General features: G+C 39.1%; 1 protein-coding gene across 3 annotated transcripts in view; it reads right to left on the reverse strand.

Annotated features, from left to right (window-relative positions):
* LOC146518108 (plasma membrane calcium-transporting ATPase 1-like) overlaps positions 1-17,250 on the reverse strand; it is a 128,246-nt gene that overhangs the window by 57,204 nt on the left and 53,792 nt on the right. For all 3 annotated transcript variants that reach the window (XM_085161173.1, XM_085161171.1, XM_085161172.1), the window contains exon 3: positions 14,932-15,345. In XM_085161173.1, coding sequence (XP_085017299.1) covers positions 14,932-15,127 — 196 coding nt within the window. In that variant the 5' untranslated portion in view covers positions 15,128-15,345. The remainder of the gene's footprint in view (positions 1-14,931; positions 15,346-17,250) is intronic.

The following is a 17,250-nucleotide window of genomic DNA, read 5'->3' on the forward strand; positions in this document are numbered from 1 at the left end:
ACTCACGCTTTGCATAATTCACAGTTCAAAATAACCCCTTTTTTAAATCTCCATCAGCACCTCAGTTTATCTTTTGTCTGAAACAAGCAGCTTTAGCCTTTAAGCTAGCTGTCTTTTGTTGGTTTAATCAGAAGGCAGGCAGAGCTCTGTGCCTGAGATGACCACGACATAAACTCGCTTAGAAATACAGACCCAAGAGCAAAAAACCCCACAAAACTGCCAAAGTGAGCATTTACAGCAGTCTGAACCCTGAATCTGTGTCTCATAGGGATTAATGTTCACCAGAATAAATATGAGAAAATAAGGAATGAAGTCTTTTTTTGTATACTTCTTAATTATCCTTGTCTAATGTGGCACTTGTTAAATCTCTACATGCTGCAAACCATTTGCATTCTTTGAACAGATCATTTCCAAGCCTTTTTTTTTTAGCAACTAAAGGTGACATGACATATATTAAATATAAAAATGAGAGCACCCTACCATGCAGTGGGATAAGATAATATACAGTAATTCTGACACAACATAACAGAGCTGAGGACAGATTATCTTAATGATGAGCTATGACACACTCCGATATTTTAAAAATACACTTTCTGTCACAGGCACCATTGGCCATGTTTCATCACACTGTGGTTTAGTTCAGAGTCCAGTTTGATCATGCTGAGGCCACTGATTGTTACTGAAAGCTGCTGTCAGATTAAAAAAAGATGAGTTCAATCACAGAACACCTTTACTGAAGGTTTGAACAATATGAGTCTGTTTTTTGCCCCATTTAATGCTGTGATTGTGAAATCATGTTTCATCTAGTGCTTGGCATCAGCTTCCTGTTAGCAAGCGTCCCCGTGGAGATGCACAATAAAGCTCTAAGATGACGTTCCAGTAAAAGAAGAGCAGACCGCCGCACACTCACCAGTCACAGATGTTTGGAAATTTCAGCTTCCAGCAGAAATGGGCTACCTCGGTCCAAAATGAGAACTCTACAGTTTTATCAACCACCACACAGTTCTCACTTTCATTCATTCTTCCTCTACTACAAAAAGACACCACTACAGAGACTATTTGTCCTTTCTCTGTCCTCCATGCTGCCAAAACCGCTTCACGTTTCCTTCATCCTCTCTGTGGTTCTTCCACCTCGTCGTTTGTTTTTTCTCCTTTCACCACCATCCAACAGCTGGACTTATTGAGAAAAACAGCAGCAGTAACAATTCCTACTAAAGTCACACACCCGGATCTAATAACAAAATAACACACCCTGTACTGATAATTTAGTTTAGGAGTGGCTCAGGAGGTAGGGCAGATCATCTATTAATCGGAAGTTTGGTTGTTTAATCTCTGGCTGCTCCACTCTGCATGCCAAAAATAAGAGGGCAAGATACCGAACTCCAATTTAATCCTGATGTGTTCATCAGAATGTGAAAGTCTGATAGAGATCACTTAAACGTAGAAAAAAGTGCTGTTGTATAAACATGCTTTAAGAGCTTGAGTAGAAAAGTGCTATATATAAGAACAGGTTCATTCAGTAAAAGAGAACCTATTATGCTTTTTTTTTTTTTTTTTTTTGAAACAAAAAAGCAATTTATTTGTTTGTGTTCATGGATATTAATTGTTTTTTTTATAACCATCAGCAAGATTTTGAAAATAACTTTCATTTCAGTAGGGCACGAATGAGTTTGTATGAGACCAGTCTACAGCTTCATTTTTAAACAATTGCACTCAGGAACACACAAAGCTGATGAACTGAGGCGCTGCACTAACGTCTAGTTTAAAATCCAGAAGTTATTTGTGTGTCTTGGATGAATCCACATAATCACTAAAAACTGGCAGGCGTGCAGACGTCTACACGGAGCCTGAAGTGATTTAAGTCAAGTGTCCCCCTGTATACTCTGATATGGATACAAATACACCGTTAGTATTAACAAAGTAAATATTGTATTATAAAAACGAGCCAAACCCATCCAGCACAGCACTGATTTAAGCTGTGCGAGAATAGTTCTCTTATACTTTGCCTCATAAATTCAGAAACTGCACAGTTATTTCTCGGTTTACATTTCAGAGTCAAAGATCCTCTGATGATATTTTTTCAAAATCCTTAAGCTGAGAAAAGAAACAGGTATAAAGTAACAAAATCCAACAAGGTACAAGGCTTTTTCTACAAAGGGCTCTGCATGTTTCATCTTTTGCTCACACAAAAATATGTTATCATTAAATATTGATAAGACAAACTGTTGAACAGAGAGTTCATGCAGAAGTGGTACAGCGAGCTGCAGGGCATGTCAGTAGGCGACAAATATTTAACAACAAATGAAACAGAAATTACTTTTTTTTTGAGGCTGTTTAACCTTTTGTCCATATAAAAAGGCGAGCCTATGAGTTTGACTATTGACGATGGTTTTTCCAACGCCTTACTGTGGAAAAAAAGAAGACAGTTTTTGAGCTTTCAAATAATAAAATAAATTATTAAAACTTAAAGCTCGGACATCTTTCCCACGACTGCTACCTTTGATCTCCTACAAAAAAAGTTTTAAAAAATTTACAACTGCCAGCTAAATATATTCTTCTTCATTTAAATGGACCTGTTTGATATGCATGCTGCACTGATGTGACCTGACATTACGAACAGTGACTGAAATGATGTCACGGGCCTAAATTGGGAACCATCTCAATAAAGAGTGATTAACCTCTGAAATTCCACCAGGTCATCGGTGAACCACAGAGTGGAAGGGTTGGGCTGAGGCTCCATTTAACCACAAGTGACACAGACGCTTTCAAAAAATAGAAGACGGCAGCTTTCAAACCAGCCCTCTGTCATGCATTAGATGAGATAAGATCGCGTTTATTAGTCCCACAGCTGGGAGTGAAAACTCCATATGAGAAGATAAATGTGAGATTTATCCTACCCCCCAATAAACATACTGTAAAGTAACAGTCATCACTACACTGTTCTCTCCACATGCTGTAACTGTCCATAGTGTGGGGATTTTTCTGGTAACCATGGCACTAAATTGCCCCCCACAGCACAAAGATCTTTTTGATATCAGGATGAAGCATTTACGGCCCTGTTCTCTTGGTCTCCATAATATTCCTGAAAATTCAGAGCATGAGCGGTAAAGGATGACTACATCACTTTTTCCACACATCCCTCTAGACCAGATCCTGTAGTGTTCACATTACTGAACTCTTAAAATTGCATTCATCTTTGTAACGAGGTGTTTATTCACTGCATCCCTGCTATAATATCCCTCTCCACGTAATTGTCTCGTCTTGTTTTCTCATGTCCTGGATTTTTACATCTTCCCTCTTCTGACGAAGAACTTACCTTCTGTTTGTTTCCTTGCGTAATAACACCAACACTCATATATCAGATTTCTTTTTCTTTTTTCTGATATAATGTAGAGAAGGGCCTCATATTGTGAGAAATTGTTATTATAGTGGGATGTAAGTACATTTTAAAGAATTGAGGAGCTAATACCCCTGGTCACTGTGAAAACGTGGATAAAATTTGTTTTTACTGATGTCTTTTCCATAGTAGGACTTTGCTACTGTAATGCCTGCTATTATTTTCCTTTTCTCTTGCTATCTAGAAGTAAAATCAGAATTTGTGTCATTGCTCAGCATTTTTCATATTGTATATGCCACAGAGCAGGAATAGATATCAATCGGTTGACTGTACAATGCAGTTTTATTTGGTGGTCAAGTTTCTATTCAAAGCCATCACCGAGCCCTGTTTAATCTGGATGTTTCTTTCATTGTTTGAGGCCTCAAGCATCCTCGGAACCGCTTGCTTTTCTTTCAGTGCCAACAGCACCTTAAATGGAGCCTGGTGACCGAGTGAGGCCTATTTTAATAATTAGATAAAGAGAAAGCACATCGGCAAACACTACCGAAAACAGGCACAGATGTGGCTGCAGAACAAACATTTAACACAGACTGCATAATATACAGGAGCAACTATGTCAAGATGTCTAGAGTTTAGCTGTGATGCTTTCATCATCTTGTTTTGTTTGTTTACTTCTTTGTTGTTTGGAAACAGTTGCATGGCAAACATTAGCTAAAACTGTACAGCTGTGGTATTTCTATCAGCTATTATTAGCACTGGCTAACCATTTTGATTAATAAGATGAGTTTGATTTAATGTGAAAGGCTATTAAACAGGGTGCTAATTTGGGCGATCGTGGCCCAAGAGTTGGGAGTTCGTCTTGTAATCGGAAGGTTGCCGGTTCCAGCCCCGGCTCGGACAGTCTCGGTCGTTGTGTCCTTGGGTAAGACACTTCACCTACTGGTGATGGCCAGAGGGGCCGATGGCGTGATATGGCAGCCTTGCTTCTGTCAGTGTGCCCCAGGGCAGCTGTGGCTACTGTAGCTTGCCTCCACCAGTGTGTGAGAGTGAATGAATAGTGGAATTGTAAAGTGCTTTGAGGGCCTCGAAAAGCAATCGAGGCCCTCAAAGCGAATGCAATCCATTATTATTATTAAAAAAATAAGATAATTAAAGAAAATTGTATTGTGTTTTAGGAGAGGAAATTCCCCCACCAGTCTCTGAAAGCTGCATCACCCCTAATATTTTACATTTTTAAGCTTCAATATAATTTTAAGCCAGCCTCAAGTGGCCACTGAAAAAGTTCTTTGGCACTTCAGCATGCCATTTTTAACCCTCCTGAGGTTATAGCTTAATCCAATATCTGCCCAAACTAATTCCACCTGCTGTTGTCAGCAACACATTTTTTTTTTTAATTTAATGAGAGCAATAAATTGTAATGTGTGACAGATAAAAGCATCCTGGCTGAACGGAGGACCAATAGTTCACCTATAGCATTTCATTCACAGGCTAAGCCAGAGATGGAGAATGATGACCGTGATGACCATATCACCGGTATGAAGAGACGAGTGTCTATAGGAGATAGATTTCTCTTTAACACAGACTCACATCCTCTGTTGCAGAATGACACAAGGCTGAGCTTTATAAATCCTCAGGTCTATCCTCTTTGAACAAAACCAGAGACCAGGTACAAAATGACTTACACTGTATTTAAATGTGCATGTCTCAACTAAAAGAAAGAAAGAAAGAAAGGAAGGAGGGAGGGAAGGAGGGAAGGAAAGAAAGAAAGAAAGAAAGAAAGAAAGAAAGAAAGAAAGAAAGAAAGAAAGAAAGAAAGAAGGGAGGGAAGGAGAGAAGGAGAGAAGGAGAGAAAGAAAGAAAGAAAGAAAGAAAGGAGGAAAGAAAGAAAGGAGGAAAGAAAGAAGAGTGTCTTTGTAGCTTTCTTCCTCTTGCTGATTGCTTAGAGGAGCGTTCAGCTTGAATTGGCAAAGACATGGATGTCCTGAGGCTGTGTGTGTGTGTGTGTGTGTGTGTGTGTGTGTGTGTGTGTGTGTGTGTGTGTGTGTGTGTGTGTGTGTGTGTGTGGCAGTGAATAGGACTCGGGTTATGCAGCTAATACTGAAACTCTGATAGGGTGCTGACTTCTTGCACCAAAGAGTTCAAAAAGATCTGACAGACCAGCAGGCCGAGAAACCTCTTAACCTACATACATGTACACTGTGTGCGTGCGCGTGCGTGCGTGCGTGCGTGTGTATGGGAATTCATTTACATAAAGCTCAGAACTGAACTGTGGCTGATAATTAGCCCTTTCACAGTACACACAGACAGGTGACACCATAATGAGGGGATCTGGAGGCATGATTTTAAAATACTTCTGCTCGTATTTAAAGGCCATGTAACATTTCTGTTTGTCTGACACTTCATGTGCAAAGTTGCACTCCTAATCCTCCATGACTGAACTGTTAGAGATCTGGTATTCCTTGAGGAGAAAAACTGGGAATGCAGCTTTTGCCGTTTATGCCCCCAACATTTGGTACTGCTTTCCTCAAACTAGACTGATAATTTAAAAAACTCTTAAACATCTACTTCTTTAATCTTGCATCTAACTAGTGTTTGCATCACAGAGTATCATAGAAGAAGACGTAGCTTAGGGTCTGACAAATTGTGTCAAACCAGAAAGACCTTAAATCTGCATTATTAAAAATGAATTCTCTTTTTAATGACCTTGGGGTGACACCTGCCCAAGAGAAACAACTTCCTGTCACATACAAGTCTATGGAAAAAACAGTTGGACTTGACCTCTGTAAACACTTTCCCTTCAGCTGCTCAGTCACTCATTTGAGTCATACTGAATCAACCATTAAGTCCATTTTGTAATAACCAGTATGTGAGCTCTCCCATATTTAGTATTCAGGTCGAAAAAAGCATTTGTGTCAATATCAACGTCAATATCTCGTCAGCTTTCTACTTTTATTATCTCTGAGTTTGTTTTCTCTTGCCACATCGCTCTTCCTTTGTCCACTCCAACAACCTCTGTCCTTTTATTCTTTTAAATTATTATTTTTTCCCCATAAAGCTCTTTGAAATTTCACATGTCAGATTGAGGTCTACAAATAAAACTGACTGCACTAGTGTGGCATTCTCCTGGCATGGTTTGGATCCACTTGCCCTGCAAGAGGGTGGCTTCTGAATTTGTTGATGTTCATTTGCCAATTACGGCAAACAGGATATGGCTGAGGTTAGGGCTGTTCGATATAACGATATATATCGGATGACGATATAAAACGTCCATCGTTTAATTTTACGCTATCGTTTGTTTCATGGTGCCGCAAAATAAACTGTTTACGGCAATATTTTTTCATCGTTTTGATGGTCACTGTAGTGGCTATATTAATTTCTTAAAGTTCTCTCTTTCTCTTAGATTTTATATAACCACACTACGGACGGACAAGCGCCTGTTTTTATGCGTTGTGGTTAGCAACAACGACGGTAACAGCATCGCGTGTCCGCTTGTTTATGTTCCAAACCTTTCACAATAAAGCTCAAGATCCTGTTGAGACTTTTCAAAATAAACTGAATCACGTGAAAGAGCAGATTATTTACGGATGAGAATTAAAAAAGAGCCGCCAGGTGCTAAAAAATAAACCTTAGACTCAAACGTTAGAACAGGCTTTTCCCCGCACCACGCCATGTAATAAATACAAAAGAAAACGGCGGCCTTTACAACTTATGTCTAAAAATGTATCGTTTCATGCATCTGTTAAAACACTCGACTCCAGCTACATGAAGCGCAGCTGGAAACACTTCCCGCAAGACGAGCTGCCCGAGATTCACAGAATTTACAGAAAATGTTACAATTTTGTGATTTATATCATTATCAGGACGATAGAATTCTTATATCGGGATATGAGATTTTGGTCATATCGCACAGCCCTAGCTGAGGTCAACACAGGAAATATGCACCCACCAAACATTTTAGGTTTCCAACTTATCTTCTCAGGAGTTGGTGGTTTATTTTGATGAGTGCCAGTATTTTGATTATGATTAGAGAAATCTATGCAGCTCCAAAAGCCAAAGAAACGGACAAAAGTCAAAAAAAATATTACTTTATTTATCATGATATAGTTTTATTTCATTTTGGTTCCATTTCTAGTTGCTCTCAGTCACTGTATGTGAGAGGAAGGGGTGGAGGAACCAACTGATTACAGCTCATGAGCCCAAAATAAAATCTTTCCAATGAGTGATAAGTCATCTAAAAATCACAGTTAGGTAAACTTCACAAGCTTCTGGAAATCAGATTATTTGGGAACCAGTCAAGGGCACACTATTGTCGCTCCTACTAAGTTATATCTGAAAAACCCAACAGTAAAGGTCACACGTTCTTGAGTGCAGGATAACACACTGAAACTGAAAAATACATTAAAGATACTTTAAAATACATATATTTTTGGCCACATGGTGGGATTTGACCTAGGGGTGATTTTTTTTCCATCACCAGACTACATTTTTGACGAGTTTTTCTAAAATGATTCAATGTTCTCAAACTTGAAGCGCATTTTTGTTTATAAAATGGTCAAAAATATGAAAAAAAGCACCCACTAACATTTCTGCACTTGAACTACACCACAGGAACATCATAAAGGCAAACCCTTCAGAAAGCTTACTCTGCAAGAACTACAACTTACAACTGTTCAGTGCCATCATTCCCTGTACCATCATTAAATTCTGCATGAAATTCCAGCTACTTGTTCATCTGCTGCCTTTAATCTTTGTTAATAAACTGGAAGTGAGAAACTACAACCCCAGCTAGTACAATTGCAAATCCTGGCAATGGTGATTTGTGTAGGTTATCACATAAATAGACTTTCAGCTTCATTCACTGGTCAGATTTAGGCACTAAAAACTCTGTTAGCTTTGGGAAAATGGTGTGAGCAACACTGCATGTTTAAAAATGACTACCGGGTGTGACAGAACTATCTCCCTAGTATCATTACCTGGTTACCAAAGAGTAGAGTGTGCATAAATGAGCCGCCCTAGTGTGGTCTTTGACAAAATGGCATCAACTGACAAGCCGGGAATGGGTTGTTGTGCAAGAAAGATTAACACTAACAGCGAGAATAAAAGAACCATTTGTTTCATTACAAAACCCCATCTCTGTTGTTATTGAAAAGACTTCAAGTGACGTGACTGATTCACTGCAGCACAAATTGACCAATCGGAGCTTTTGACAAGCAGTTAACTAATCAGAAAGCCATTCTGATGTTAAGTTAATTGTTTAAGTCATTCATCAGTCATCAACGGCAGCTCTTCTCTGGCTCCACTTTCTCCAGCTGTCTCGCATCACCATAAACTGCATTTCGCCTTTCCTGGCTCTCAAATGAGACCGATATTTGTACACAAGATAAACAGGAAGACATCTGTGTGACTTCCATGCCGTTTGCGCTTCAAAATTAGCATGAAACTGAACATTTGATCATTAGCTGATGCCACAGTGAGAAACTCTTTAAATCCATTTTTATCTGCCACTTTCAGCTCTAATTTCTTGAAGCTATTAAAAAGCGATGACACAAAATACAAAGGGAATTATCTCCTGTCTTCTTCTCACCTGAACAGTGACAGAAAACGCTGCTGCTCAGTGGCACTTTCCTAAAATAGAGGCTTATTTTAAGGCCCGCATGTGTATTTTTATAAAGTTTACATCTGGCTCCGTGTGTTATGTTCAAAAGCTGCATGTCATCGCAACATGAAACACACTCAGACTTTGATTAATCAATACACATTAACCAACAGGATGCACAGCTGCAGCTGAGCCTTCTGTTTTAGGATGTGTGTGTGTCTGTGTGTGTTAATGATCAGGTTCAACTCAGGATGACGAGGTCTGTGTCTGTGTCCATTCATGAGCTGGTTTTACAGACTGAAGCATCTAACTATCTATCATAGCCATCGAGACAGAGCTGCTAAAGACGCGCCTCGCATGTGGTTAAATATAACTGTGTGAAATCTCTATCTAACTGCTAACATAACGACGAACTGAGCTGTTACAGAGCTAATCAGGTTAGTTAGCATGGCAGCGGGCTATCAGAGAGAAGGAACAGGTTTTCTATTGTGAGAAGCATGATTCATCTGAGGCTCATTCCAGATCTGTTTACATCAACACAAGAAATCATGCGATCAATGTGAGAAAATTAGCTTAAGGTGAGAAACAGATAACCCCTGTGTGGGACTCAGGTTTCATGCAGGTTTCCCTTCTGTCACAGAGACACAATAAATGAGATGTACATGCTTTAAGGGGCAAAAAACACAATATTCACTATTTAACTCCTCACCTCGGACACTGCGCATCCACTGTATCATTGATATTACAACATCCTGACATGGAACGAAACCCAGATTAACAAATAAAATGCTGTTTAACCTAAAAAGCTTTCCCTTTAGTTCTAACTTACTATGCGTGGTAAGTTATTAATTCTGTATATGTTTTTGGTGTATATCACAGTATTGCTTTTCGTTTTTGGTTTAGAGTCACAGGAAACAGGCTTCCACCATCTACCACTTGGGTAGCTGAATGCTTCGATGTAAACTAACAAACTATGGTTATGGTATATAGTTCACATTTCTAGATGGAGAATAGGAGAGAGGTAAAAGAGGATTTTTATCAATACAGCTTACTCCCACAGCAAACTCTGTGCCTGCCATGCAGACTGTAAAAATCAATTTGGAGTTTATTATTAGGATGGAAACTGTGATACGTTCAGCCAGTGTAGCAGTGCTGTCCAAATCCAGCACTAAACTTTAAATCCTGCACTGAAACAACCATAAACCGTGACACAAACAACATTTTGTAGGTGAGTCCACTAATTTTACATGTGAAATTATCAGATTAGTTAGGGTCGGTCCATCTCAGAGAACAGTTATAGTTTTTGCCTTTACCACAGCCACCTTAATGATTAGGCTTGGGCTTTTCTGTTTCATAGCTTAAACATTTTCACTACATTTTATAGGTTTATTGAATTTTTAAAAAGTAGGGACGGGGTGATATATATCAGCCACATAGCAGCACCTCCCTGTATCAGCCTGGGTAAGAGAAAGAAACGCATCGACAAATGAGGTGGCCGATGTTTATCTGTTGTCAGCGCAGCTTCCCTGAATAAACGTTCAGGGACAGAGACTTTCAGAGATTTCTTTGTTTTCATGTTAAAAGTGAGCATCTGTATTGAACCACAATTTCAAATAACTGGTCCATCAGAATCAGCTTTTTTTGACAAAGTAGGTGGACACATTCAAGGAAACGGGATCGTTTTTTTCTTTGCTCTCAATGTTCTTAACAGAATAGAAAACAGATAATACCAAAAACAGCAACATGACAGACAATAGCAAGACATATGTCATATTGATGTTTATGTGCAACAATGCAGTGGTGCAGAGTATATAAATAAATAAGGATTGGATAACTGGTTACTATATAAAGAAGGGACTTGACAACATACATTTATGTAATTAGAAATAACACCATATTTACTTTAAGGTATTTGTTTTGTCATAAATTGTTGATTTCATTGAGCTACATCTTATATATCATTGTACACCTTGCAGCTGTAGTAATCAGTCAAACTGCCGTTTAAACCATGCGTATACAGTCAAATAACACTTGTACTAAAGACTTGCAATCAGAGCTGTGAATCTGAGATGAACATATTAAGGCAGGTTTCAAATATCAGTTATGATGAATCTAAATGTATTTTAATTGGTATCAATGAACTTTCTGTGTCATTTTAGCCACTAACAAAAAAACACAGAAGCACACACACAAAGAGAAACTCATATGATGTACTGGAACAATCATACATAATTGATATAAACGAATCTAAATCTCATAAATGTTTTACCAGTTTATCAGTTTTATTGAATAACCAAAGGCTTTAAACCACTGAATTTAAAGCCTTAAAACATCCATCAACACTATAGATGCAACAGCCACTAATGCAAATACTTACTGTGTAACAGAAAAATAAATGAATAAATAAAAGTCATTTGTGGACTGCACTAAATGGATGGATTTGTCTTTCAATTTAGTCTCAGGACTCTTGAACCTGCGTAAAAGGACTCAACAGTAGCACAGTGACTCTGTGCTGTAGCTCACCTGTTTCAGGCTTAGTAGGCTGCGATTCAAGGTTAGGCCCTGACCTATTTTCTCTGTGTGTCAGGAATAATTGAATAAATAACAGTCACTGCTGTAGTGCCATATGCGTAAATGTGTGCAGTGTCCTGTTAACGTTTTGTCAAACCAGGATTAGGCTGCGTTCACTGGCGAGTCTCTTTATTAACCTCTTACAGGCTCGTGCACATTTGCAAATTAAGCACATGAACTTTATTCTGTGCTCCCTGATGTTTATGGACTACTGTTGGTGCAAAAGAAGCCTGATGTCAGAAAACAAAAAACGGCATTTCAACTTATCACTGTTTTCACAAAGTACAGGCCTTGAGTGTTTTCCTGTATCTGGTGTGAGACTTTCTTGGACATCTTATGAGCGTGAGATAAAATCATGTGTCAAGGAAGCAGCGTCAAAAACAACTAGTCTGTGGGATCCACTTCTTCACTTTTGTGCTAGTTTTGGTTTCCAGATAAAAAACCTCTCCATCTTGAAGTTAAACAATCTTAAAAACATTGTAAACTGTCCACTGCTGCTGCTGTTTGCACTTCTCTTAACGCTTTTTTGATCCCTTGTTGTCTTTTTTGTGCTTTTCCCCCTTTTGATGAACTTTGTTGCCCCCTTTTGTCCAACAGGCATTCGACCTATGCTTAGCAACTTCACCGTCAGGCTATGTGCTGTCAGTGTTTTTTTTAACTCTAACTCCCTTATATGTGATTGTTTGATTAAGACAAACAAACTGAGCAATAAATGGCACAAAAATGTTGTCTGACAATTGACTTTTTTTTAATTGTCATAAAGCTTAAAAAACACTTCAGTTTTTTTAAAAAAAAAAATGAAATTTACTGTTAATTATTTCATGGTTTACATGGTTAAGTATATTTGCTCTCACTGTAGCAGTGAGTAGTAGGAGCAGGCTGAAGCCTGAGATTTAGGATCAGGGGGATTATTTGCGTTTGTGAAGAAACTTTGACCATGTGTAATATAACCCTGCCCCACAGGAAAAGCAGGAGCCCTTTAGATGGCAAAAAGATGCTCATTGGACATGATGTTACTAATAAACCTGGAATTATGTCTTTACAGTGTAACACACTAACAGTCTCATTTCATGCGTGTTTGCCCTAAATCTTACATCCAGATTTCCCCGTTGTTGTTTTTTACCCCCTCCCCCCTCTGCAGTGAAAATATAATTACACTTTCTTCATTAAAGTGAGTAATTTCTTGCGTGGAGGACGCGACTACAGCTGTCCTCTGATTACTAAATGGAACGGAGCAATGATCTATGGAGCCATTAGGGGAACGGGCTGGAACTAATTTCAATCCTGGAATGGACCAGTGGCTGCAAACACACTCGCACACATACAAACAAACACACACACACACATACACAAACACAGAGGGATCAAAGGATGAGAGTGGGAGAGAGACATAACAAACAGCCGCATGTCGGCCATTTTCTGGTCTCACATAGAGCTCCAAAATGATCATCTTTTAGCACAAAATAACGAGGGTATCCATGTTTCACCAAACAAAAGTGGCTCACACACACTTATCTTCTGCTCTACTTTTGTTGTCAATGTAACTGTTGATGCACTTCCATCAATATACCTGAGCAAGAATTTTGAGAAACAGCATTATTTACTACAGTCACCTTCAGAGTTGCTGAATAAGGCTGCAGTCTCATCATGTTTGATCTTATCAGACTAAATTCTCATTGGTCTGACAATCGCTAGCTTTACTTGCACGAGGGGAAAAGTGCTGCAGTAATAGCCTTCAGTCCAATCCATTACTTTTGGGAGTGTGAACAGACCTCCCCTGAATTTCCACAACCATAACTCTGGCTATAAGAAAGCTCGGACAACTAACATCTTTCCCAACCATAACCACAGATTTTTATTGCCTAATCCTAACCAAGGATTATAAAAAAAAAGACTACGGATTCCAACCGGAAAATCAATCAATGGATTAGGAACGGAAAGGTCATCGAATCAATTGTAAACCCAACAAATCCTAATAGTACACAGCAAAAATGCTACGTCCCGTCACCACTGTTAATTAGTGCACTACTGTTAAAGTTGGTTTCTTCTGTTGCAATGGCTTGCTTCTTTCTTTGTGTGTTTCTTAAATGCAGAGATTTATGAAGAAAAGCTTGAACTGAAGTACAATTTTTATGTTCACAATTAGAATCACTCTTTATAAATGTGTACTAATAAAAAATGTTTAGTGTGCATAATGTCATCAAAATAGTAGCTACAGATTAAGATTTTATTCCTCCTGTAAATTAATAAATAATTTCTTAAATGTATGTTTTTCCATCTATTTAATGCTACTAATTAAAGGTTTTATCATCATTTTTGTACATGCATTACAAAATCAACATTTATTCTTTGTCGGTTTATTTGATAGGAAGATGTGACCCATATCTTTCAGTTGCTTAGCAGCAAAATATGGTGTATTAAGACAGCCACATACTGCGTATTTCCAGGATTTTTACTGTAAAAGGCAGGGACAAGAAGCCCTTTTTGTAGAACAAGATGAGGGTATGGTACAGATCTCCACTGTCACCTGCCCAGACTGAAACACAATCCCTGCGTTTTTCAATTTAACAGAGTAAGCAGTTTCCAAGTCTTTGTTTTTAGGGCTCCTAAAATCCCAGAATTTGTGTTGTCTGACTTAAATGCTGTTAGGAATGTCAAAGATGGAGGTTGCCCCGTCTCCACCTTTAAAGGGCGATTCCACAACACTCCAACAGGGAACGAGTACATGAGCCGGTTGAGTTGGCTCACGTGCTCATGCTTACAGCAGGTTCAGCTGTGTGCTGCCAAATCTAAAGGTAAACATAAGAGCAGAAATGTACTGGGCCCGGGTGTGTCGTTCATCAGACCACGTGAAGCATAGTTGCGTAATACTCTGGGTGTGATTAATCTGGTGTAAGTGTAGTTATTGCTCCTTCTTTTTTTTAAGCATACTAAATAATCTCGTACAGTCAATTAAAATGGTACAACCTTCTGGCTTTAACTACTTGTTGTTCAGATCCAGAGCCAACCTTTTGAAACACTATCACCCATGATTGTTGACATTGTTTGAAATAAAAAAGTATCTTCATTAAAACTGTTTAGATCATTCTAAGGTACCAAAAGCAAACTTTCTTGACTGTACACAAGGCTCCAATAAACAAAAAACTTTCTAGTACATAACGCCATATATGTGGTCATGAAGAGGTGGGCTGGAGCCTATCCCAGCTAACACGTGTTGACAGAAGTTAAATTAAGCAGAATAAATGTGATTTCTGGAGGGAAAACTTTTCAAAAGTGTTTATTGATGATATAATGGTGACCACTGCCAATCTAATTCACCTTGGATCATTTTTTTTATTGTCACAGACTAATAAAAAATTGTAGGTTGTGAACTGTTTCAGATCCACTGACTTAAATGGTTTGGTGGTGTGTATTGAACCGGTCTTACCTTCTATAGGGGATGTTTTCAGGCGGCGGCAGATGCCCTGCACATCTCCGTAAGTGTCCTGTATCTTGTTGACGGCCTCAGTGCTCCGCAGCTCCATCAGGGTCCTCAAGTCCACCATGGTCACCCCAAAGTCCCCTTCATGGTTGCCCTCAGCAACCGAATTCCCCGGAGGGTGGTCTGCAGGGTTGTTTGCCATGGTGGTCCTCTTCACAGCAGTGTCGTTCTTCTGACTGTCTTTGTTTGTAGTGATCGAAACGTTGGCTATGTTATTAGTCACAGGAATTGTGGGTAGTGTAGTTCTTTTAGATGGCAGCCGGAGGAGACAAACTGTGACGTTAAAGCCTTCTCTGGACGTGCATACTCCTCTCAGTAACTATGGAAACAGTGGAGTAAACATGTTCTGCTGGTTTTACTCTGCAGAGAAAATAGAAAACAGGAAAACAGTTGTTTAGAAACCAGAACCAGAGTGGAAACTGTCTGTAGACGTACCAGCCCAGCATCAGAAGCAGCACACATAAAAAAGAAAGAAAGAAATTAAAGGGACTCCTAAAGTAATTTTTCTAATTAATAGCAGAGAGACTAATTTGCCCAATTAGAGAAGAGATTTTCTCATCTTAGATTATTAAAGGAGTCCCCTGAATCACCGAGGTCGTTATGATATAAACTTATTATCAGTTTGCGCAGCTCCTGTGAGACTTGTGGTTATTTGGTAAATATCTGCTCTCCATTAACCATCTGCTGTGAGTTTATCACTCTGGTCAGAAAAAGCAGCATTTTGTCTTTTGTCGTATTTATGAGGGAGTCACAGTTTATTTCATTTCAAACAGCTGTGGATTGAGCTCAAAATCAAGGGTGTCAAATGTAGTTTTACTAACAACCACACTGGGAAATGAGAACGAAATCAAGTGCTGGACAGATACGGTCTGTTGACAAGGTTTACCTTCATTGAAAATGTATGTCTTGTGCTAGCTTTTCACATTAAAGCCCTGAAGCAGGCCACACAAAAATATTTATTAGCCTTTATAACATTTAGTCAAGATCACGTAGTACACCTGTGCCATATAAAATAAATACCTCATTGTATGGTAGGGTTACTACTGCTTGCCAGTGGGCGTAATACCATCATAATAATTTCATAATTTACATAATTTCCTCTTGGATTCATGAAGTATTCTGAATCTGATGCTACAGAACTGCCACTGTGTCATTGAAAAGGGGTCCAAGGGCAAATCCTGAACCCCAAGTGGCAATATTTCCACCTTAGTTAACATTTACTCATAACTATCAGAAAGAGCTTTCCATTTCCTCTGCCGCACCAACTGGCCAATTCCTGCAGAAATATTTTTTAAAAAGTGGAAGAAAACTGACCCCACTCACACTGGTGTGTGTAGACCACAGCTACAACGGGGTGGACCAGATTTGGTCAACACTGAAATTATATGTGAGCCACATAAACATTTTGAAGGGTTAGAGTTGGCCCACAGGCCTTGATTTATTCACACATTCTCTTCTTCTCAGCCTTACTATGTGTGCAAAAGCACAGCTATACAGTGAAATAAAACACACTTCAAGTAAATGTTGAAGACAGCAGTTGGCCTCTGAATTCATTAACTGAAGCATCTGTGAAAACAATATCAGACAGCAAATTTAATTACAGACTAACAAATCAGGAAAAGATTAGATGCTATAATCAAGAGTTTAGGAAAAACTAAATTAGCCCAGTGACAAGAAATCCAGACTCAGAGATGAAGAGCCAGAGGTCACGGTAAATGCAATGCAGCTCTGAGAGCCAATCAGCATCAAGCAGGAGACAATGAGATGGAGGATATCCACTGGGTCAGAGTGTGAAAATGTGTGTGTGGCCAAACTCTGACTCTCCAGGCCATCACTACAGATTATGTAAGTGCACATCAAAGGCTGTCCTCCATTTTTCGCAGTTTAGTGCTCTTTGATGGACGAGCGCGTGCACACACACACACAGACCCTGTTAGAGAAGTACTACCATTACTGCCAGGGTTAAGCATTTTCTGAGTGGTGGTTTTTGGTACAGGTGTTGCAGGATGATGCTTGGGTCAGTGGTTCTCAGACTGAGGAGGACAGACAGAACAATTTCAAAGCTCTGGTGAATGCTTAATATAACAGTGGGAGCTTCAGCTGGCTCGCTGTGCAATAATTGGCACCTGGTTCACTTAGAGAAATTACCACCTGAACATCTAATCAAAGCATAGACCTCATTTACATTCAATGGTATCTGGACTCCCAAGTCAGAGACAGTTAAATGTTTATTGTGTAAAAATGAGCTAAGCTAAAAAAGAATTC

Source organism: Neolamprologus multifasciatus, chromosome 5 (assembly GCF_963576455.1).
Source record: "Neolamprologus multifasciatus chromosome 5, fNeoMul1.2, whole genome shotgun sequence".
Taxonomy (NCBI): Eukaryota; Metazoa; Chordata; class Actinopteri; order Cichliformes; family Cichlidae; genus Neolamprologus; species Neolamprologus multifasciatus.